We start from the raw sequence: 22,822 nt of genomic DNA on the forward strand, positions 1-22,822 counted from the left end.
TCACGGAGACTTCAGGGTTGTCTACCGCTGACGAAGCTTCTGTGAGAGAAGCGAAACGTCCTTTTTTGTTTTTTGGTTTTTTTTTTTTTTTTTGTTTTTTACCCACAGGTACAGATGACGACTGACAGAACCCTTTCTACGATAGTGGCTACTGTGGCAAGCGGTTGTGTGCTTTTCCCGTTCAGTTGCTCTCCACGTGCTTTAAGCACTTAAAGACTGATTCATTCTTTGCGTGGCAGTTGGCTGCACGAATGGTCAAGGGACTGGCAAAAGTTCCTGAACCTTTACAAGGTATAAAGAAACACCTGATCAGTGGATCGGAAAGTCAATCGGCAGGGAGGAAAACCTGGTCGGCTGTCATCGCCGCGGAAGTATTCCAAGCTCTGTGCTGATCATTTTGAACCGGGGTGCTTCAGCAAGCATTTAGCAGAGAGCATCAAATACACGAATGGAGTTCGACCTAAGATGAAACCAACTCCCGTGCCAACGATTTTTCCCTTCGCAAACGCCACTTCAACCCCCCAGCAGCAGTCAGAACCCCGGTCGTCGTCCTGCATTCGAGAACCGGCGCAGGCAAGAGGTGAGGAGTCATTTGCATGCTACGACACCGAATGGTGATTATGAATTGAGCCGTCAAAAAACGCCACAAGTGTAATATGTACTTACTCTGCCTACATTGCAAGCTGCCCGACACGAAAAAGCCCTTCTGTACGGCGTGTTATAAACACCGAGCTTTAGTCGCGCTGTCGTTGTTTTTACTGTGCATATGATACACGTCGTATACAATTTTAATTCAGCGAAAACGTCACGTGCGGTAACCCTAGCGGTGGCTCGTGTAACTACACCCACGATGCCTCAAGCTTCCATTCGTTTCGAAAACACTTGGAACGAGCAAAGAACAATTCTCGGGTGTCAGAAACGCCATTCTTGTACACGTCATAAAAGCAGTAATTTGTTTCGAGTCTTATGCTTTTCCATTGCATTTTCTAAAATCTCAAAGTACACCTAATTTCAGTCCCAAAGATGCTTTGTCAGAGGCTGGAACGGATGAACGTCATTTGCATTAAATAGCACGGTTGAATCGAGATGCAAGCTATTCCCCAGCCACGGCCTGTTTGAAATTGTTGGCAAAACCCTTCAGTCACTGGTTTATTTTCTTCTTGAAAAATCCAAATGTTTACAATTGCATGAAAGTGTGTTGCCACAAAATGGCCGCCCCCCGAAAAAAGCACTACGTTTCTGAAAGTTGAGGCTTTGGTGTCATCTTGTTTGTTTGGTGTCATCTTGTTTGCAAATTGTTTTTTCAGTTTTTCAGTCAATAACAGAGCACAGGTTCCCTTAAAATCTGCAACCAGGTTGGGCTGACACTGGATTCGGTGTCATTTTTCACAATGTCCACTCAATACTTTTGATTGATATGGTGTACAAAGAGGCGGTTTGAAAGAATCATATATTGAAATAAAAACACACACCAAACGTTATTATTTTATTTGAGGTGGAACTGGTGCACATTGATATTCAAGTTGTTGTCGGAGCGCTGCGGCGGAATCCAGTTCAGCGTCCTGTTCAATTGTAGTTGGCTAGCGGATGGGTCGCCGGGCGGAACAGGCTCAGAAATGGTCTTGTGAGAACCCTGGTCATGGTGGAGAGAAAGTTGTTGGAGCTGAGGGGCGCACCACTGCTGAGAAGATGGATTTGGACCTTGAGATGCCTAAAAACAGCATCGTCAAAACCCGGGTTTTGGACCAGCAATGGCGCTTCAGAAGAATCAAACTCCTTGGACAGTTCTCTTGCCACCGCTTGGATCACGGCGTCATAGGTGTCCATGTCGGCGAGGGCGGCGGCCATTTTGGGGCTTATCTCCTCCACCGCCCTCTCTGACAAACGCTTGATGACGGGCAAGATCGCCGTAATCTTGGTACAAGATCTGCACCTCCACGACAGGCGCATGACCAGGGTGACGATCAGAGCACTCACCAGACTCCTCATGTGCGCTTGGTGAACGCTGCTGGTGGGCGACGGCAACGCCACCGGTGGGCTCATGACACTGGCGCGCGACGCCGCCGCCGCCGCCGGCGCGCTGGTGGTGGTACGGGTGGTCGACGACGGCGCCACTCCCCCCGAGCTGGACCCGTCCTCCAGGCTCGGCGCCTCCGGCTGGCTGTGACTCAGGTCCGAGATGAACGTGTCGATTTCATTGAGGGCCCCCGACACCTCCACGCGGCTCTTGGCGTTGACGCGCAGCACCTTGAGCCACAGGTGCAGCTGCTGCATGTACTTCTTGATGGTGTCGTCCGTGATGGCGTACAGGACGTTGCAGTACGCGTGCTGCCGGACTGACATCGACTCGTCGTCCTGCGTGGCCATCAGGTGTTCGTACACCGTGTCGGTCAGCTGCCGCCGCTCTTCCTCCGTGCACGTCTCCAGCTCCCAGTCCATGAGGTTGGACGTCAAGCTGTCGAACTTGCTGCTCAGCTCGTCCTCGGACAGAGGCTGCGACGACGGCCGGGACTTCTGGCTGCTTCTGGTCCCGGTCGCGCGGCGGCGTGTGGACTGTCCAGACCGTCCCGTCGGAAGGTTGACCACAAAGGGCGGCTGAGTCTTTTGGAACAGGCTTTTGAGGCCCGCCATCATCTTCTGGAAGCGAGAGCGTCCGACCGTGTTGAGTGAGGTCCTGACGGCCAGCTCGTCGGTGCAGGTGGAGGATTTGGGGCGCGATGAGAAAAACCGCTTGACCTTCGCCAAAATTGCACTCATGTCGATGCAGGGCTTGGCAAACACGCTGCTCGCCGCGCGCTCGGCCCGTTGTTGCAACTGGACCATGGTCTGGATGATGTCCTCGGCGGTGGTTTGGGCGTCTTCGGAGCGCCGCGCCAGTTCCTCGTCGGGCTCCTCGCGCCCCTCCTTGGCCCACTTGAGCAGGATGGCGGCCACGGAGCGGGTGGCGGCTTCCACATCCACGGGCGTCAGGCCGCTCATCCTGTAGAAGCGCTGCGTCATCTTGCTCAAGTAAGACAAACATTTGTGAGCGTGGCACACCATCTCATAGAGCGTGTTGACGCTGGACATGGTCGCGTTGACGTAAAGCAGCGGCTCCGATTGGCCCTCGCTGCTACTGAGGGCTGAACTCAAAACCGAGTTCATCCGGACGTTGGCTTCCTTCTCGATGAGAGCCGTGAAGCGCTTGGCGCCCACAAACTCCACCTCGGGCACATCCGCCGCCGCGGCGAAGGTGGTCATGATGCTGTCGCCCAGTTGCGGCGTGCATCTCTCGATGGCGCTGCTCATCTCGTCGGGGGACGCCCGCCCCTCCAGGTGCTCGACCAGGACCGGCACTACCAGACGCAGGACCTCGGTGGCCACCGTCTGGACGATCTCACCGCACATGTCGGCCAGGATCATGTCTATGGCCGGGTCGCGCACCCCCGCCGCCAGCAGTGCCCAGTGAGCCGGCGTGATCTTCAAGAAGTGTTTCTCCGTCAGGGACAGAAGAACCTGACTGGAAATGTAACTCGGTTCGCTCTCCATCTTGATCCAAGCAAGAACTTGCTATAGCCATAAAAAAAAAAAGAAAAAAAAAAAACACTGATCGACCGTTTCTGAGATTCTCACGCACCGTCCCGTGAGGGCGCCTTGAACGACGATGTCACGCTTGATGTAAATGTGACGTCGCTCCTCATTTAGGCCTGATGTCATGTTTAATACAAACGTGTCTTTGAATGAAGACACATGGCACAAGTCTCACTCTGTCCGAACCACCCGTGACAGTAATGAAGTCGATTTTTCATGTATCTGTACTTTTTTTTTTTTTTTTCTGTATAACTTTTGCTTTTACTTGTTTTATACATTCCATTTCTACTATGGCTTTATTAAACTTCAGCAAGCACCCATATACTTTCACGACTGAAAGGTTGCTGAAGATAACAATTGGAATTTCCTCACTCCTTGTACCAAATGTGAGGCAACCAGAACCCACAATCGAGAGATTAACCCATTTAATCCCAAATTTTTCGCAGACATTTAAAAGTCAAAATCAAGTGTCATTGGTAGCCCTTTTAAGTAATCATTAATAAAAAAAAAAATTTAGAGCCCTGTAAATTAAATCATTGTTGTCCTTCACAAATGTGACCGGTGGGATTAAATGGGTTAATCAGCAAGAAGGCAGACTCTGAATAGTTCACACTTGACTTCTCCCCCTTATACAAATGTCAACTTCCTTTCATAACTTTGCTGCTGTAAATTGGGAATTTCTCCAGTGTGAGACGAATAAAGGTTTTCTTATTCTTATTTTCTGGCTTGATTATTGATCCCTTCATTATCTTATCGCTGACCATCTTTAAAACCCGCCTCAAAACTCACTTGGATTCTTTGGCATTTGACTCAGCATGATTCAGATTTGTTCTTGGTTTTGCTGTTCGGTGCTTTCTACCGTCTTTGTTACCGATTTGTTGCTTTACTGTTGTCTACTGTATGTTAGTTGTTCCATGTACAGCACTTTGTATGCAGTGACGGCTGTTTGAAAGTGCTCTCTAAATACAGTTGAGTTGAGTTATCAATAAGACCCAGGAAAGAACCAGGTTCTTATCAGAACCACCAAAACTTCTGTGTAGATGAGAACGTGATGAAAAAAAGACAAAACAGAAAGTGGTCAAGTCAACCGCACTTGAGATCTCGATGCATTGAAATTGCCTAACTATGCCCGAATATACATCAAAATTTGGCTGATTGAGATTGTGGGCATTTATTTGGCAGACCACAAACGACGGAGCATAATATTCCCGATCTCCAAGATATTCCCAAACTATGGCCTTTAATCTTTCAGGGTCTGACATTAAGCCTTTTACGGTCACCACGAGCCCCGTTGTGGTGGTCCTGTTGAAACGAAACTGGCCCCTCACAGTCATGATAAAATATTTCAAGTGATTACCGTATTGGCCCGAATATAAGACGGCCCCGATTATAAGACGACTCCCTCTTTTTCAAGACTAAAGTTTGAAAAAAGACTTTTTGAACACCAAATTAATTTTTATACAGAAAATAATTACAGTACATCTGAAACAAATGATTATAATAATATATTTCAGAGAAAAAGCATGTTATTTTGCCTCATTCAAATCTAAAGTGAAATCACATTCGTAAATGAATGGCTTCTGGTTTTTGAAATGTAAATTATATAACTTCTCCTCAGCTGCCGGTTAAACTGGCCGATCTGCGACCCACTATTCTCCAGTTTGTCACTACGTTTCTCCATATTCTGTTATCTCTTCTATTATTTTCTTCTCTTTTCCTTCTTACCGCTATTTTTTATTTTTCTTCTTCGTGCTACCGCTATTTCTATTTTTATTCTTCGTGGCAGGGGTTCACTTTGGCCTGGGGAGTCAAGTTCAGCATTGGCTTCAATGATATCTGGCGCCATCTAGCGTCGTGAATGGGTATAACATCTAGACCCCGAATATAAGACGACCCCCCACTTTTTCAGTCTTATTTCAATGTAAAAAACACAGTCTTATATTCGGGCCAATACAGTATTTCATATTTAGCATCTTTATGTTGTTTCATTTAAAACTTGAAGAAAACTAAATGTGTTGATTTCACCATATTATTGATGAATTTTACACCGGCCCTGTCAGGCTGGTGTCTTTAACCCTTTCGGGGTTACAGGGTGCATGAAATGGTTAAGGTCACCCAAGATGGTGCCATTCTAGCCATTGGGCCAGAATTAATGTCGGGGCGTGATTTCCTCAAGAGAATTGTGTAACTTCCAGACAGACGTGTTTCACCATCAGGGGCAAAAGTGCGTGACTGAAAGTGTGAGGTTGGCTCGCCAACTTGATCCGAGCAAGAAGTGCTCACTATGTCCATATATACATTCCTGCTGATGGGACGCTTTTTGTGAGCGTCCCGTGGCGTCCTTTGCGGGCGCCTTCAGCGATGATGTCACGCTTGATGTAAAAATGAGGTCGCTTCTTATGTAAACATGATATCATGTTTAATGCAAATCCATCTGTGAATGGGAGGGCCATCAAGTACTAGCTAGGATTTGCTGAATGGAAACAAATCAAATCAGAAGCTAAACAATTGACATCAAATGTAAATCGAAAGAGTAAAACGCAAATCGAATTAGAACTTAACCAAGTGAATTGCAACTCAAGAATCAAATTTGAATCTTAACCGGCGCAATTGAGAGCGAATTGCCACTTAACTCATTCACTCCCAAAGACGTATTTAGATGTCTTTTCAGACGCCACACATTTAATCCCAGCTCCTCATTTCACGAGCCCCGTCGTGGAAAATGGCCATTTTCGGACCCTTTCAGACCCTTTTCAAGTACAGTCAATATAAAATGAGGAGCTCGGATTAAATGTGTGGCGTCTGAAAAGACATCTAAATAAGTCTTTGGGGGTGAATGAGTTAAGCGCTTGGAAATCGAAGTGAATCTCAACTTAAAAAATCAAAATGGCAACCCAAAGAAAAGAAATCGAAGTAAAACGGAACATAAGGAATTGAATGGAAAAGCAGCTCACGCTAACACACATAAATGCTTCTTTATTAATCTACAAGTTCTATAACGTCTTGGTGAGATTCCGTTTTTCAGCGTCAATGAAACAAATGTAATCAGTTCTCTTTTATTTTGGCGAGTCGCCCCAGGAAGCATTTCACCCTTCTTGTTGTGCTCCGGGGTGGTGCTTCTGCAGGTGTATCCTCAGGTTCTGCTTCCCAGCAAATCGCTTGGCGCAGCGGTGGCACGCAAACGGTCGCTCACCCGTGTGGACGCTCTGGTGCGTCTTCAGGTGGCCCGATTGCGTGAAGCGCTTTCCGCACTGGCCGCAGCAGTACGGCCGCTCGCCCGTGTGAACGCGCACGTGCGTCTCCAGGCTGCGTGCCGATGAGAACCACTTGCCGCAGTAGTTGCAGACGAAACGCCGGTCCCTACGCAAGCGGCTCCGGTCTACAGTGTCCAATCGGGGCCCCGCTAACCCCAGAGCCAAAGGGAAGGCGGTGTTCAAGTCGGACGCGGGGCGGCGGGGCAGGGCCAGGATGCAAGGCAGGCCCTGACTGGCCCACGGAGAGCAGCGGTCCGGCTCACCGGTTCCCGGTCGGGGGCTGGGTAAACCCAAGGCCTGGTCGGGACTTCCTGAAAGCAAGGCCGAGCTTTTCCTCGCCGATGAGATTTCTCCGTCGGATTCCGACGCAATGTCGTAGACCACGTCCGAGGAGTTGTCTCGGGCGAGGCCCGGGGAACCCGGAAAGCTCAGCGAACCTTGAGGCGGCGTGTTGACGTTTTGTTCCCAAGGGTTGAAATCGGCCGACGAGGTGGTAGCAACAATTCCGGAGGGACCGGCTTTAGGGTGGGCTTGCTGCGACACCGTTTCTGCTTCAAACAACATGTGAGGCCGCTAACGTTAGCACGTTACGTTATAATGCTAACCTTATTCCTCATTATGCCGCATTAATATTCATTGCTCTTTGCAGAGGATCAAGAATACATGTGAGTATGACTATTTGTGTGTTATGTCTGTATTGCCGCATCATATGCTCAGCTACTGTATTGCTCAACCGCCACCTAGCTTGTATTTGTTAGCTCGATGATGACATTCCCCATTATGTGTTATCGTAAAGCTAGCAAACGTATGTGCTTGTTTCAAACACAAAACAATACAGTTTTAACCAATGGCTATTTGCTCACAAAATGCAGCAACACATGTTGACAGACAACAATGCTTATTCTTTATCCTTCACAAAAATCAAACTACTAACTGCAACTTCTTGAGATGTCTGCAGTCCCAGTACGTCACACAAACAGGATCAGATGACACCATCCAGCTCGACAACAAAGGAGCGTCGCACCACTTTGATGCTTACCGTCCTCATCCTGAAGCAGCTCGCCGCTATTGTCCTTGTCACTCGCCACTTCCTGTTTGACCGGAAACACGTCTTCTTCGCTCCTCGAAACATCAGCAAATGAGGTGTCCTGCGACACCAACCGCAACCACGCATTTTTCAGAAATAAGTCAGATTTACGGTACGGCACAGTGTTCCGGTATGAAGAAAAGTACCAAAATACCATGTCATTTTTTTTTAAATGATACTATACGTTATGTTTTTCAATGGGAGTGTTGATGTGAGTGTGTAACCTCTGCAGCTGACGGCGCGGCTTCTGCTGATGGCGCTAACAACAAACGGGGTCCACTTCTCCGCCCATTGCAGACGTTCGGCGATCTGTCGACCACGCCTGATGACGGGAAATGCACTGTACGAAACCAAGAGATAGGAGCCACTTTTCAGTGACGGCCAATATTCATTCTGTTTGAAGTCGCAGCAGTTGTCGTGTTATGACAACAACAGCAATAGTACTTGTAGCGTAGCATAAGTTTGAAGTTGGGTCTTTTATTGGGTGTAATTGTTCAGTAGCAAGCGTAGTTTGGAGCACGAGTAGTTCGTTGCATTAGTACGACCGTATTTTCACAAGGATAGGGCGCACTTCGAAGTCTTACATTTTCTCCAAAATCAATGGGGCGCCTTATCTATGCATCAAGTTCCAAAATCTGAATGTTGCTGTGTGACTTCGAGGAGCCCTCCGCTTGACTATCTGATGTTATGCAGACACGCTGTTTATAGAGAGGAAACTGTGACGTTAAAGTGGAAGGGTGGGCGTGAAAGGAAGCTAAAGGCACGCCCACCAGTAGGTGGAGAGAATGCCGGTACAGTACTATCGATTTGCATTGGGTTAAACAACTTCGGACCCCGGAAAATGGCACAGATGAAGAGACACTCCGACGAAGCACAGTTCAAACTTAAAGCGATCAGTTACGCGGAGATACATGGCGAGAATTTAAGATAAACGAAGTAGTAGTCGTAATAATAGCAGTATAAGAATAGTAGTAGTAGCATGAGAAGAAGTAGCAATGGAAGAAATAGAATAGTCAAACTACTGCAAGCAGTTGTAATAGTAATCGAGTAGGAGTCTTAGTAATGGAAGTAGTAGAAGTAACAGTTTTGGTTAGTTAGATAGTAATGCTAGTGTTGCTGTAGTTGGTGGTGGTGTCTGGACTATGAGTACTACTCACCGTTGCCGGGTTCCTCGTTGGTTTCCTCTGGGTTTCCGGCGCCCAAGACCGCAGCTGCGGCGCCGCCACCGCGGGCGACGATGGTTTCGATGAGCGCGAGCTTCCTGCGGAGCTCGTCGTTCTCCTTGCGGCTGCGGCTTATCTCCATCTGGAAGACGGCGTAGCTGTTGTCCACCAGCTGGCACATTTCGGCCACCGCAGCCCGGGTCAGAGCCTCCATGATGGTCGCCAGTTGCGAGTGCAACGCCGCTAAGCTCTTCATCGCCGCCAACAACAACAACACAAAACGCGCACTTGGTTGTTGAACTAACGTGACACTCGAAGAACACACGAGCGTTGATATTCCGACATGTATGTTTCATACACGGGCCGACATGTTGGGGTATGTGGACGTTTGTTTTGATTTTGCTGTTTCCGCTTTCGGGATTTCAAAATGAAAGCACGGCTCTTTGCGTTTGCGCACTTGGCTTCACATCCGAGCGCTCCTCTGGTTGTTTTCATTGTAAACATTTTGAAATTGTTCGTTTTATTTTGTAACATTTTACGATTTTAAAAATTATCCTACAGCTTAAAGTTTTTAACATTAATTAGTAATTCGTATTAAAAATACATATATATATTTATTAGTTTTCAAATTCCAGTTTAACTTTGCATAATGCACAGATTAGAATGTTTACATATTCTCAGTACCTTTTATTTCTCCTTTTGATAATACAGCGGTGCCAAGTTGACATGTACATAAGTCTAATTCGTTCCATGACTGCTTGCAACTCAAAACACCTTAAATCTTTCCCCATTTAAATGAGTGGAACACCATTAATCTGTTTCTCCTTACCCATAAAAATCAACAAATCTATGTAATATGTGTTTCAAAATTAAAAAAATTGCCCTTTACAATAAAAACATTCACCACTGACATTAGTAAATAGAATGTAAATAAAAAGTTTGCCACAGTTTTTGCTTCATTTCAATGGCTATTCTGCTCCTTCTGGTGTGTGCCTTGACCACCTGGGGCAGTATATCTGCCAAACTCTCACTTTTTGTGACTTGAGTCATTGCCACCGGACAGCGCTCCAAACTAGAGTTTTTGCACATAAGTCGTACAAACTGTCATCTGCATGTTTCCAACTCCGCCCCCCCCCCCGAAAAAAACTCACAAGATGGGTTACTCTCAAGCTACCACTGTATTCTAGTCGTCTTTCCATTGACAAAATCTCGCGAATAGTTGAATTGCCTGGATTGAACTGCAAGACTGCTGGGTTCCTCTGTACTATATTTTCTTTTTCTGCAATCATTTTAACCAATTCAAGTCAAAGTCAAGTCAAATTTATATATCTGCCCCATAATCACAGAAACGGCTTCACATGCCCACAGTTGAAAAATATTAACAGTATAGCCTGATCTTAACCCCCAAGAGGGCAATGAACGCCCCCCCCCCCACCAAAAAAAACAAATACAGTTCTGTACAGCTAAAACAGTTGTAGTTCTTTCTCTCGCCACCAGGGCTCAGCAGTGCTCCGTGGCTGACCCGCGGGCAGAGGCCGACCTCTCCCCGGCGATGACGGCTTCCTGCCGGGCTAAACTGAGGCGGGCGGGTAGAGCTCCGGCGCCTCCACACAGTGATGAGCTGAGAAACCGAGGGGGAGACTGCCTGGTCGAAATCGAGCTGGTCGGCATGTGGAACGCCGCGCGTCCCCACTGCTCAATTTGAAGTCGTTTACAAGCGAATGCGGATTCTGGTGAGTGTTGTGGGTTTTTTTCTTGAAAGAAGTTGTTTTTTTCTTCTTTTTCGCCGGTGGCCGTTGGGTTCGACGTAAGAAGCCCTTCTACGTGTCACTTATTGGGAAGAACGTCACGAAGGACTCGCTTGCTATTTTCTCCAATTTAGTGTTTGTATGCCTTTTAGTAAATACAAGCCTTCTCTTGATTGCAACTGAACCACAAGTTTGATTTTATAGAGTGTGTTGTTCAATTCGGCATACACGCTAACGTGCAAACACGGGTTTAGAAAGCACTAAAAAATGAAATTCGATCATAACATCACATAGCCGCCAGCGACCAGAAGACACTTCACGGCATTTTACAAAGTGAAATCCAAGAAACAATTAAATGTTAGTGATGGTAGTTGGATGTACGCCGATTTCAACAGGCTGAATACCCGTGCTCGTTGAGTAAGTAATAGCAGTCGTTATAAAAGTTGGATGTTTTTAAGGAGAGTTTGGAATGGCGATGCAAATGAAATGACGTCAGAGGACAGCGATGGCAAATGTTTTGCATTCTTTTGACCCACAAAACAAATTGTTTTTTTTTTAAATTTAATTTTAAAGTGTAATTAATGCATGTAAGCGATTACCTCTTCGAGGTTAACGTGAAAAAGTGCACAAAAATGGTTGCCATGGTGGATCTGTTTGTGATCTGTTAGTGGTGTTTCTTGGACTCAACCAAGGCTTGTCAAATTTTTCCGGCGAAGTTTTTCCAAGGACGCCTCCACAATTTAAGGTTTTTTTTCCCCCCTGAGAAAATAAGTTGTCATGTTATGAAAATAAAGTCCTATTTTTTTTCCCAAGAAAGGAAGTTAAATTGTTGAAAAGAACTCATGTTGTAAAAAGTGTTTATCCAACAAGAATAAAATCTTATCTTTCGAAGTGACAGTTGCAGTATTATGATGTCAGTCATACTACTAAAAAAAATAATAATCCATGTAATTCCTGTAAATATGTCTTTGGTCACCGTATTACAATACGAACTTCATAATTTTGTTAGAAACAAAATGTTACATGAATAAAGTCCTATTTTCTATAAGAAAAATGATAATGATGTATTTTGTCATAAAAAGGAATATGAGGGCAATATTGTTGTTTTTTACAGGATAAAGGCGCTATTAAAATCAAAGTTAAATGAGTAAAATGAATTTTTAAAATATTGTCTTATTCTTGTGCTTTTACGTCTTTTATTCTGGACCATATGCCTTTTTTTATTTAAAAAAAAGTCAACATTCCTTGAAAAAATATGCCTTTTATTTTTGGAAAATTAATTTTATTCCTGTAACAATACAAGTTTTGTTCTGAACCAAAAAATGACTTTTATACAACATAATTATTGCAGGGTTGCTACTCCTGATTGTGTTAACAATTGATTCACCTGTTGGTTATTTTTTTAGATTAATTGCTGAGCCCACTCTAGAAAAGCATTTTTAAATGTCCATCTTTTTATTCAATATCAGGACATTATTTCAAATGGAGGGTGCAAAAATTGTTCAAAAGTAATTTATTTCCATTTCAGTTCCTTGATTTGGTCCATAGCACATCAGCAAATCGGTAAAAATGCTGAACATTGTTTTTCCAAAGTAAAAGCAGATGTTTGCAATCGTCTTATTTTGAATGAACACAAACATAATCAATCTGTCTGCTTTCATGGATGACGACAGAAATCTAAAAATATTTCCTGCTGACAGGCTGAAATTCCCAGCATTTGGACAATTTTAAGTTAAGCTAGGTCTCTAAACGATTAATCGTGAACCATATTTTGAGAAGCATTGGACCAGAGTGTTATTGTATCCAGTGCTTGCTTGTCCTTGCAGTAAAAGTCTGACCTTGTGCCTCCGTAGAGGGGAAATGAGTAACAGCGTTGGCTCCAGGATGGAAGGCTCGGCCGGATCGGTCAGCATGCCCAACGGACCGGTCTTGGCCCCCGCCGGTCCCTCGCTCGGCCCGCCGCCAGAGGAGCCGGCCAGCGGGCCTCAGTCATCCCTAACGGAAATCACCGAGATGTGGCTAAAATTCGGCAAGACCTTCGCTGCCATTCTGCCCATCTACATCCTGGGCTACTTGGAATTCAGCTTCAGCTGGGTGCTGATCGGACTAGCGGCCTTGTTCTACTGGAGGCGAGCCCACGGCGGAAAGGACTACAGGATCAATCGCGCACTGGCCTTCCTGGAGCACGAGGACAAAGTCGTCAAGCAGACTCTGCCCACCACCGAGCTGCCGTCATGGGTGAGTCATGAATTAAGCCATTCATGTACTGTCTAGCCCGTCCGTGCTCCTCACCAGCCGTTTGCACTTTAGTGCCCTGCTGAAGGTAAACCATTGTCTCCATCTAACCGACCAGCAAGCAAGGTTTCCTCCTGAAGGTCATCATAGGCCATTAGCACTTCCGGGACTGAACAGTGTATATTAGGGATGGGCAATTTAAATGCAAAATTTTCATTGGTGCTAGTTGCGCGGCACATAGCGTTTCCTAAGCACATGCACGACAATAATGCAAAGGGTTTGAAATAAACAACAAAAGGGAGACTACACAGACAATCGTCTATGAATCTGCAGTGTTCTTTTAGGAACAGTTTCGTAACATGCTCTGCAGTATGAACGTAGGCATAGTTATATAGTTTGTTTTTTTTTTTAAACTTTTTTGAGAATCTATTAGCTGGCATAGGCAAGAAAGCTTTGCTCATCTGTGGAGGATGCATATTTTTGGTTGGGGTGATCTGGAGCGCTGTAACACACCCACCACATCCAGTGAAAAGTCAAACGCGAGGCAATTGAGCAGCAGCCATAATTACACTGCCTGAATGAACATGGACGCCATCCAAGAATTTCTCTATTAGAAGAAAGGTTCATAAATAACACCTGTCCTTTTTGGACCGCTACAGTTTTGATTTTTTTTTTTTTTTTTTAAGTTGTACTTTTGCAGCTTACCATGAAATTTGAGGACGAAGTATAAATACAGTTGGTGGTGGTGGGTAATAGGGACCTGAATGCACATCAAATAGTGAAAATCTGCGTATAAGTGATCAAAAATCAAACCAAACATTTCTTGCTTTGAAAAAAAAAGAGCTGAAGAACATTTAAAAAAATATTTTCCACAACAAAAAAAAATGGAGGAAGAATCTCATCCCCCTTAAAGCTCCCCAAAAACCTCACAAAATATTGGAAAAAATATAGAAAAAAAAAGCTGTGAATATGCAAATGATTAGTTGGAGGTCTGGTGCAGTTACCCCCCTAAAAAAAGCATGTCGAGAAATAAAAAGTGGCCTGTTCCACACTTACGTCCTCTCAACAGGTTTGGATCGATCACATCGCTGGCCCGGTTCTTTCAACAGAAATTGAAAAAGGCCAGCCGACGTGGTGTCACACTGACACAAAAGTTTGTGGTCGTTGTGATAAGGGGAGGGGGAGAGGTCAGACGCTGATAACGGAGGGTTCAAAGTTCACACGCTCTGATTGCTAAGCTTTGTTGTCATAGATTTACGCCATAATCCTTCCTCGGGAAAAATAAAGGCATCGGTCGGCACTTTGTGAAGAATTCTTATGAAAAAGACAATTCAGGATGTTCATGGCTACTTGAAGTGCAATTTAACTCTTCAACTCAAGTTTTTTTTTTTTTTATACAACCACGTTTCATGACATTGAACAAATAAATCCACAGTGATTGCATCATATTGTTTCAAGATGTGCGCATTGAACAAAACGAATCCAAGCAATGAAGACACGTCAGCTGACGGCGCGTTCGTGTGTCGTGTGACACATTACGACGGCCCGTTTTGTGTGCCATCGGGCGGGGCAGGAATGGGAACAATGTAGAGGAACATGGATGACGAAGACCGGTGCACGATCCGATGCTCTGCTTCTACTCTCAGCTTTGTCGCAGACACACTCAACTCTGTTGCTTGGTGTGGAAAGCTCTGATTCCAGACTGTCCTTTAAGGCATCGCCTGATTTGTTTAGTTGGATGGATACATGATAGATTATGGATTTAAATAAACGTCACCAATCAATCAGTTGTTAAGTGCGGAAAAGTGTGATTTCTGATGGTCCCTAAATGTAACCCTTGATTTCATTACATTGATAAAAACCTGTGCGTATGAGGACAGTTCCTCTGTTGTTGTGTGAGGAAAGCCCTGATTTTAGACTGTCCCTGAAAGCATCACCTGATTGATTTGCCAGGAATGGAGAAATGGTTGATTGATGGTTGGACGGATTTAACATTGAATTTAACATTGAAAGACATTTCACAATCCGTGAGTCGTTTCGTGCAGAAAGCTGTGATTTAGACATTTTAAAAGAATCCGTGAGTCGTTTCGTGCAGAAAGCTGTGATTTACGATTGTCCCTGAATGCAAACACTTGATTTCATTAGCTCGGTCGACTGAAGGATAAATGGATAATGTAAATCGATCTGGACAGTCACTCGATTGTTTTGTGTGGAAAGCTGTGATTTCTAACCGTCCCCCGAAGGCAACACCTGATGTCAGTCACTCGATTGCTTGTGTGGAAAGCTGTGATTTCTGACCGTGCCCCGAAGGCAACACATGAGATAACTGGCAAAGCATAATGACGTCTCTTTGACTTTGGAGATTCAAATGCATTCAAAGTTTGTGCAGGGAAAGCAGCTTTGAATCAAAGAGAGTCACTGCCGGGTAGTTCTCTTTTCTTTTTTTTTTTTGTCCCCCTCAACTTGAGTTTGTAGATTTCTACAAACAAAAAGGATTACTTATGGCCTTGGTTGGTCTAAACAAAAAAAAAATCGAATTTAATCCTTAAATGCATTATTCACATGTCTTTGAAATACCACATTGTTGACCAATTGTGTCCAACTAACTGACACAAAAGAAATACAATTTGACATGGTATTTTTTCTGTCGTTGTTGAGAATGGTCTGATATTAAAAATATTGAGGATTGTCGTACATTATTGAGCGCATATCGTGGATGACAAGTATTCAGAGGGACCCAAGTAACCTTAAACCCATTTGAGGGGCTGTCAGGGCCAAGATTCAGGATTACTTTCGCATTCCTCCACGACTGAAACACAATTTTACATCTATAATATGAAGATTTTTCAGTATGATGGGTGGAAGGATTTCAGTAGTGTGTATGGGTGAAAGAAAAACTCTGATTTGTGATAACGTCTGAGCGAAAAACATTTTTATGTAGTGTGCACGAAAGCGGCACAGCACGTTGGATGACCGGTTAGCACATCCGCGTGCCGAGGTGCAGGATTCGATTCCGGCTTCGACCTTCCTGTGTGGAGTTTGCGTGTTCCCCCTGTGCCTGTGTGGGTTTTCTGTGGGTACTCCGGTTTCCTCCCACATTCCAAAAATATGCAGGTTAATAGAACACTCTAAATTATCCCAACGTGTGAGCGTGAATGATTGTTCATTTATTAGTGCAATGCGATTGGCTGGCAACCAGTTCAAGATGTGCCCCGCCTACTTCCCGAAGACAGCTGGGATAGGCTCCAGCACGCCCGCAACCCTCGTGGGGATGAAGAGGATTAGAAGATGGATAGATAGATAGTGTACGAAAGCATCTCATTAGTGAGTCAGCAAGCATTTCAGTCATATGAACGAGAAAAAAATCCGAAGAGTGTCTTAGCAATGAGTACAGTAGAAGCAACATTTTTTTTGTTGCTAGTTTCTATGAAAGCATTTCATTAATATGAGCGTTTCAGTAGTAAGCTACATAAGAGTGAAAATAAATCTGCAATGTGTATGAGTGTTTCGGTAGTGTATTGTAGTTTTAAAAAAAATTCAGATGTGTCTGAGATCGTGTGGGGAAAGAAAAGCAAATGCAAGATGTTTGTTTTCGCCCAGCCCAACAGCGTGGCCACTTCATTAGGTACACCGTCATTCCAGAGATATTCATCCGCTCACAATTTGTTTATTCCCGTAGCCGTTTCTAATATTTTGTTCCCTCGACGGTTGTCCCTAATGAAGCGGCCGGCGAGAGGACGATGTCGCTAGCGATGCTGCGTCGCGATCACATGACGACAACACAATGTCAACGCAAAGGCAGGCAAATGAATGTCTTTCTCGCTCTCTCTCTCTGTCTCTGTTTTAGTGCACTGTCTTTCTTCCAGGTTAAAAATAGACGCCAGCGCTTCTCCTCATCCTGGTTTCCGATTTCTGTACCTTCCAGGAAAACATTATCATCATCATCATCATCATCATCATACCATTCATGTTTTTTTCATTAGGCATCAACAGGAATGTGCACAAGAGCTATTTAATTTGTTTGTTGGTGTCACCAGGGCACTACCCGAGTCAAAATAAACATCAGGCGAGCCACCAGAATAGCTCAAAGAATGCAGAGACCGATACCAGTGTTTGTTTACATGCGGGAGGACTCCAAAAACAACTTGTGTTGAAAAGTGGGCTGCAAAAAGGCCCCAAAAGCCAAAGAAAAAGCAGTAGAAAGAGGATAACAAGTGGCAGATTTGCATCTTTGTGGAAGGCAAAAGTTGAATAGCTCGTTAGCCTGTTGATAGTTGCCGTAGCAAATTTGTGGCTGACTTCTGTCATGAGGTTTTGTAGTTGCCGTCTTTTTGATGCGAGTTAACTAATGTGTTGCTTTTTTTGTGCTTCACAGGTCCACTATCCAGATGTGGAGCGAGTGGAATGGCTCAATAAGGTGCTCACTCACGAACCATCTTTCTTGCTCTCACACACATTCTCACTTCCTCTGCCACGCACACAGACTCAATTTTCAAAGTGGGACGAGAACATGTTATTTGTGCCGTTACCCGGGGGACTGACTGCCTGCCCCCACAATTTTCCAACGGATAATGAAGTTGTGAGGAGTGACCCGTTCTCCTCTTCTTGTTCTTGTACTTGTTGTTGCTAAGCTAACAAGCTACAAAGCAAAGCATGAGAGCAGTCGCGTATTTGTGCGTGGCGCTGATGGTGCGCGTGTGGTCCCGTTTGGCGCAGACGGTGAGGCAGATGTGGCCGTTCATTTGCCAGTTTGTGGATAAGTTGTTCAGGGAGAGCATCGAGCCGGCGGTCCAGGGGGCCAACCCGCATCTCAGCTCCTTTTGCTTCTCCAAGATCGACATGGGCGACAAGGTCAGCGCACGCGCACAAGCACGCAATCGGTCGCCGCGTTTGCTCGACGGCTTGTTTGTTTTGCAGCCATTCAGGGTGAACGGTGTCAAAGTGTACACGGAGAACGTGGACAAGCGGCAGGTCATCATGGACATGCAGATCAGGTACGAATTATCGTAGAATCGATTATCCAATCGATCATCGGTTCCTCCTACCGGCAACCTGCGAAACGTTAGTTCCGTGCATGTCAAATATGGTTTTTAAAATGATTATAGTTTTGATGCAGACATTTCTATGTCAACCAATTATTGTGGTGGACACAACCGAGTTGGACTTTTTTTTTTTCCCCAGCCCTGTTTGCAAGCTTCTCAATCAAGTGCTGCAACATCTTGGAACATCTCTGTGTCTTAAAAATCGCCCCCCCCCCCCCAAAAAAAAATCTCGACTCAGGCTGTGCCTTTTCAATATATTTGTAGGATTGATTATTCTATCCATTATTCCATGGATGAACCGGATAAATATTGATTTAGAAATTGTCCAAATCCTCTCATATCAGCCTCACAACAGTGAGTATTCTCTGCAGCTGACCACTGCTTGAGAAAGTTGCTTGATTAGATACGCGGCTGACGTCGCGTTTGAAATGTAAATACGTGTCAACAGGAGATCGGGTTCATTTCATCGTGGCAGCCAAAATTGTGGCCACGATTCAAATTGGATGAATTGTGTCGACCGAGTTCTTTCTTCAACGCCTGCAACACTGTACCATCTCTGTCAAACATCTTCTTCATATCGAAAGTTTCTAACATCTTCCAAACTCTGTAAATTTGTCACCTTTGCAGCTTTGTGGGCAACACGGAGATCGACGTGGACATCAAGAAGTACTACTGCAGGGCGGGAATCAAGAGCATTCAGGTACCAGGGCACACTGATCCCACTTGTCGTCGTGGCGACCACATCACTTCGATCTCAACTTTTGACCTTTTCGCGTCCCGTTTAAGGAACCAGCGTGTTAAGCATTTAGCTTGTTATGCGTAAAACAGTAGTTGTGGAATGTGCAAGATGACATCAAGTCATTGTCAGCGCCACGAGGCGTCAATAGCACTTAAATGTCTTTATGACCTGCGCTGTATTAACTCAAGCCTGATAACAAGATTCGTTATTGATAAATGACTCGCTATCGGTATTCGGGCTGATGCCATCGTTTACCGAGCATGCCAGGGAAAGTTTTGTTGGCTTATGTGGGTCCAAATCGACTGGTCGATCGCTGTCGTTGTGACCGGTTTGTCCAGACCATTAAAAAAAAAAAAATGTTTATTTAGCATCCAGTACAAAGTATGTCCCAGCTGACCTGCTGCGCTTACTAAAAACATGGCTGCCAAGAGATAGGAGTTAGCTTGCGTCTTTAATTTCATTAGCACTTGTAGCATTTCATGTACATAGTTTTGAATTCAGCGTTTGAGTCTGAGAATGTAGCCTCTATTTTTCTTAGCATTTTTAACATTTCTTGTGTAGCATTTAGTACTTAGCTTTTATTTATGTTAGCATTTTTAACATTTCTTGTTTAGCATTTAGTACTCAGCTTTTATTTCTGTTCGCGTTTTTAGCATTTCTTGTTTAGCATTCCGTACTTAGCCTTTACTTTTGGGAGCATTTTTAGCATTTAGTGTTCAGCATTTAGGATTTAGCCTTCATTTTTATTAGAATTGTTCACTTTAAGTGTTGAGAGAAAGGTGATTATAATCAGCCATAGTTTTGACAGACGTCACACCTGAGTGTGCGGTAGCAGAAAGCAGCAGGATTATGTTGTCAGTCAAGACACCAACAACAACAAGTTTGCTCCGTGCTGCTTGATTCCACTTCAAAGGAAGCACAAGTCCTTTCTGTTCACAGTTCAGCAAGGTGGATCTAATGTTTATTATTTTCTATAGCGCATATGGCGGTTTACATTTAGTGTTCAGCAGTTCACATTTAATGTTTGGATGTACTGCTCAACTTTAAGCTTTGGTTGTTTAGCATTGAGCAGTTTGTGTTTAGCTATCATGATAACATTTTAGCTTTTATTTGATTTGTTTTTCATTTCATATTAAACTCTTTGTAGTTAGTTTTGGGTTTTAGCATTTAAGTGTTTCACACTTTGTATTTAGCATTTTTAACATGTAGCACTTAGCCTTTAGGTTTGTCCGCATTTTAGGCATTTTAATGATTAACATTTGCATTTTGCCTGAAACTTTTTTTTCATGATCAACATTTCCTGTCCTTTATTTTGTTCCGATTTTTATGTTTAGCATTTTTGTATATCACATTTTAGCATTTTAGGTCACCATTTAGTTTTGATGAATCTTTATTTTTGTCAGCATTTTTAGAATTTCATTTAGTACTTAGACTTTATTTTGTTAGGATTTTTAGCATTTGGGCATAGTTTTTCATGTTTAGCGTTTTGTTTTTTCTGTTTGGCCATAATTTGTATTTCTGTGATCATTTTCACTTCATGATGTGTAAATGTTGCTGTCTTGTTCTTGCTTAGCTTCACGGCGTGATGCGTGTGGTAATGGAGCCTCTCCTGGGAGACATGCCCCTCATTGGCGCACTCTCCGTCTTCTTCCTCAAGAAACCCGTAAGTCACACCACATATCCTTTCTTGTTCTTGTTCTTCTTCTCCTTGGACAGTTCCTGGGAATCTGCCTTTCAGCAGATATCGTCCTCGATATCGTTAGCCGCCCTGAATTATTTCAACCGCTGAAACCTCATAGTTTCGTTCCGACACGCTTGAGCACAACAGCAAGCGGGATGTCCTGAGCTGCAACGGGCGGGTCCGCTGGCGTGCGCATTGGAAGCCTGACCAATGACTCAAATGTGCAGTAGCGCCTTGAGATAAGAGTTTTATTTATTCTGTGACCATGCTTGTGACTCTAGTTATCTTTCCCCATCAAAATGAATGGAAATGCCATGAATCCAATCCAGTGCCCGCCAGCACCCCAAAAAGTCATGTTTTTTTTACAAGTAGCACTCTATAATATTGTACTTAATTAAAACATACAATATTGATGTAATCAAGTAGTATAAGCAGTAAAATTAAGCTAGCGGACTAAAAGGCTAATCTATGTGGTTGTTTTAAGTAAATAAGGTGTAATTCTCTTTGGAAGATGATTGGTTTGATAAAAAACTACAACTGGGAGTGGCAAAAAAGGCCTTGAAGGCTCATTTTGGAATAATTGTTCGCTAATTCTATTGAAGGTAAACTGCTGCTTGTTGCAAACTCACTTCAGTTCACAGCTAGCGTTCGTACTGTATCTCATTGGCAAGTCAAAGCCAAAAATCGGCTAGTATCTCGATCTAGCTTTTTCACATTTAGCATTTATTACTGTCAGAGATTTTACGCACCCAGACGCTTCGACGTGCCCAGATCAAATGAAACTTTAAACATGATACAATTTCGCCCATAGATTCCTCTAACAATTACTTAGCAATTTTATTTGTTAGCAATTTTAGGATTTCATATTTTGCATTTTGGAGTTCATTTTTAGAATTTAGTATTAAGTGCCTATTTTCATTAGCCTTTAGTTTCTTGATCGACAACATGCTTTCCATCGCGTTCTGCATGCTTGGAATGTTTAACTGTGTGCGCGTGTGTGTGTGTGTGTGTGTGTGTGTGTGTGTGTGTGTGTGTGTGTGTGTGTGTGTCTGCATGTGTGCATACAGTTCAATTGCAATCGCTTGGACTCCCATGATGCATTGCTGCTAAATGGCAGTTTGCTTGCTGCTTTGGTTTCGCATAGCAAGCATTTTGATTGATATCACCTGATCGTTAACTTTGATTACTGGAGCACTCGCACAACAGCTAACTGAAAATTCCAATTAAACTCACTGGACTTTGCCAAGACATTTTTTGGATCGAGCAGGGTACGGAAGTAACTGTACCAGTTTTTGGCATCCTCGCCGTTAAGCTTCTTGTCTGATCTTTTCTAGCTTTGCCGACATACGGAATCTCTGAGCTGCTGACTCATCCCTCTCGCTACCTCGGATTAACACGCACGCACTCACACGCACGCACATAAACATGCACACGCATAAACGCAACCTCTCATGACATCAGAGCACATGCACTCGCGCACATGATTGTACACATGCACACAGTTTAACTCGCAACGTCCTTGTGATGTCAGCTTTTAAGACATGCACACACTAAATGTCCTTATGATGTCATCTTCTAAAAGATACACACACACACTTAGCATACAACATCCTTCTGAGGTCAGTTTTTAAAAGACATGCAGACACAAACACACACGCAACATCTTCGTGATGTCAGCTTTTGAGACTTATATACATACACAAAGACATACACACACACACACGCACACACGCACACACACACACACACACACACACACACACGCACACACTTTTGTCCTTCTGATGTCATCTTTTAAAGGACACTAACTTGCTGGTCTCACACACGCGCACACACACACACACACACGCACACGCACACGCACACGCACACGCACACGCACACGCACACGCACACGCACACGCACACGCACACGCACACGCACACACACACACACACACATTAGGTGCATTGCTACTCTGTTCATTGGCCACTTGATTAGGTACACCATTTCAAAAATTTTATGAAAGATAAATCCTAAAAATGCCCTTTTTAATGTCTTTGTGATTCTGTCTTGCAGCTTCTGGACATCAACTGGACAGGCCTGACCAACGTTCTCGACATTCCTGGGATCAAGTACGTGGCGGGATTATTGGCGCAATTAAGATAATTTAGCTCTTGGCAGAGTTAGTGATGGACACAATGCGAACAGTGTATGTGTGTCAGAGAGAGGGAGGGAGAGCACCTTGTCGGTGTGTGTGTGTGTGTGTGTGTGTGTGTGTGTGTGTGTGTGTGTGTGTGTGTGTGTGTGTGTGTGTGTGTGT

The 22,822-nt window shown here is 44.2% G+C and overlaps 2 protein-coding genes across 7 annotated transcripts in view; one reads left to right on the top strand and one right to left on the bottom strand.

The window, feature by feature from the left end:
• Positions 1–6,520: 6,520 nt before the first annotated feature.
• On the bottom strand, positions 6,521–9,574 carry LOC109518815 (zinc finger protein 316). 3 transcript variants are annotated; one of them, XM_019874907.1, is made up of 4 exons: positions 9,069–9,574; positions 8,136–8,251; positions 7,864–7,972; positions 6,521–7,375 (listed from the first exon to the last, which is right to left on the bottom strand). In XM_019874907.1, the coding sequence occupies exons 1-4, from the start codon at positions 9,328–9,330 to the stop codon at positions 6,657–6,659; spliced, it is 1,206 nt and encodes a 401-aa protein (XP_019730466.1). In that variant the 5' UTR covers positions 9,331–9,574; the 3' UTR covers positions 6,521–6,656. The 3 variants fall into 3 exon arrangements, with proteins under 3 accessions (XP_019730466.1, XP_019730465.1, XP_019730464.1); XM_019874906.1 differs by having other exon boundaries at positions 6,521–7,372; positions 7,864–7,984; positions 9,069–9,573; XM_019874905.1 differs by having other exon boundaries at positions 7,864–7,984; positions 9,069–9,573.
• Positions 9,575–10,651: 1,077 nt separating this feature from the next.
• Positions 10,652–22,822, top strand: part of esyt2a (extended synaptotagmin-like protein 2a) — a 29,460-nt gene continuing 17,289 nt past the window's right edge. The window contains exons 1-8 of one of the 4 annotated variants that reach the window (XM_019875049.1): positions 10,653–10,807; positions 12,676–13,060; positions 17,433–17,474; positions 17,774–17,908; positions 17,975–18,051; positions 18,727–18,799; positions 20,412–20,501; positions 22,579–22,634. In XM_019875049.1, the coding sequence (XP_019730608.1) occupies positions 12,683–13,060; positions 17,433–17,474; positions 17,774–17,908; positions 17,975–18,051; positions 18,727–18,799; positions 20,412–20,501; positions 22,579–22,634 (851 nt within the window). In that variant the 5' untranslated portion in view covers positions 10,653–10,807; positions 12,676–12,682. Of the gene's footprint in view, positions 10,808–12,675; positions 13,061–17,432; positions 17,475–17,773; positions 17,909–17,974; positions 18,052–18,726; positions 18,800–20,411; positions 20,502–22,578; positions 22,635–22,822 lie in introns of all 4 variants that reach the window. The other 3 variants (XM_019875051.1, XM_019875052.1, XM_019875050.1) reach the window with 3 other exon arrangements.

Source organism: Hippocampus comes, unplaced genomic scaffold (genome assembly GCF_001891065.2).
Source record: "Hippocampus comes isolate QL1 unplaced genomic scaffold, H_comes_QL1_v1.1 scaffold20, whole genome shotgun sequence".
NCBI lineage: Eukaryota > Metazoa > Chordata > Actinopteri > Syngnathiformes > Syngnathidae > Hippocampus > Hippocampus comes.

Coding starts and splice junctions, on each gene's coding strand:
- LOC109518815 (XM_019874905.1), bottom strand. CDS start 9,330: ATGAAGAGCTTAGCGGCGTTGCACTCGCAACTGGCGACCATCATGGAG. Junction 8,252..9,068: donor CAACGAGGAACCCGGCAACG/GTGAGTAGTACT, acceptor GGTTTCGTACAG/TGCATTTCCCGTCATCAGGC. Junction 7,376..7,863: donor GCTGCTTCAGGATGAGGACG/GTAAGCATCAAA, acceptor TGTTGTTTGAAG/CAGAAACGGTGTCGCAGCAA.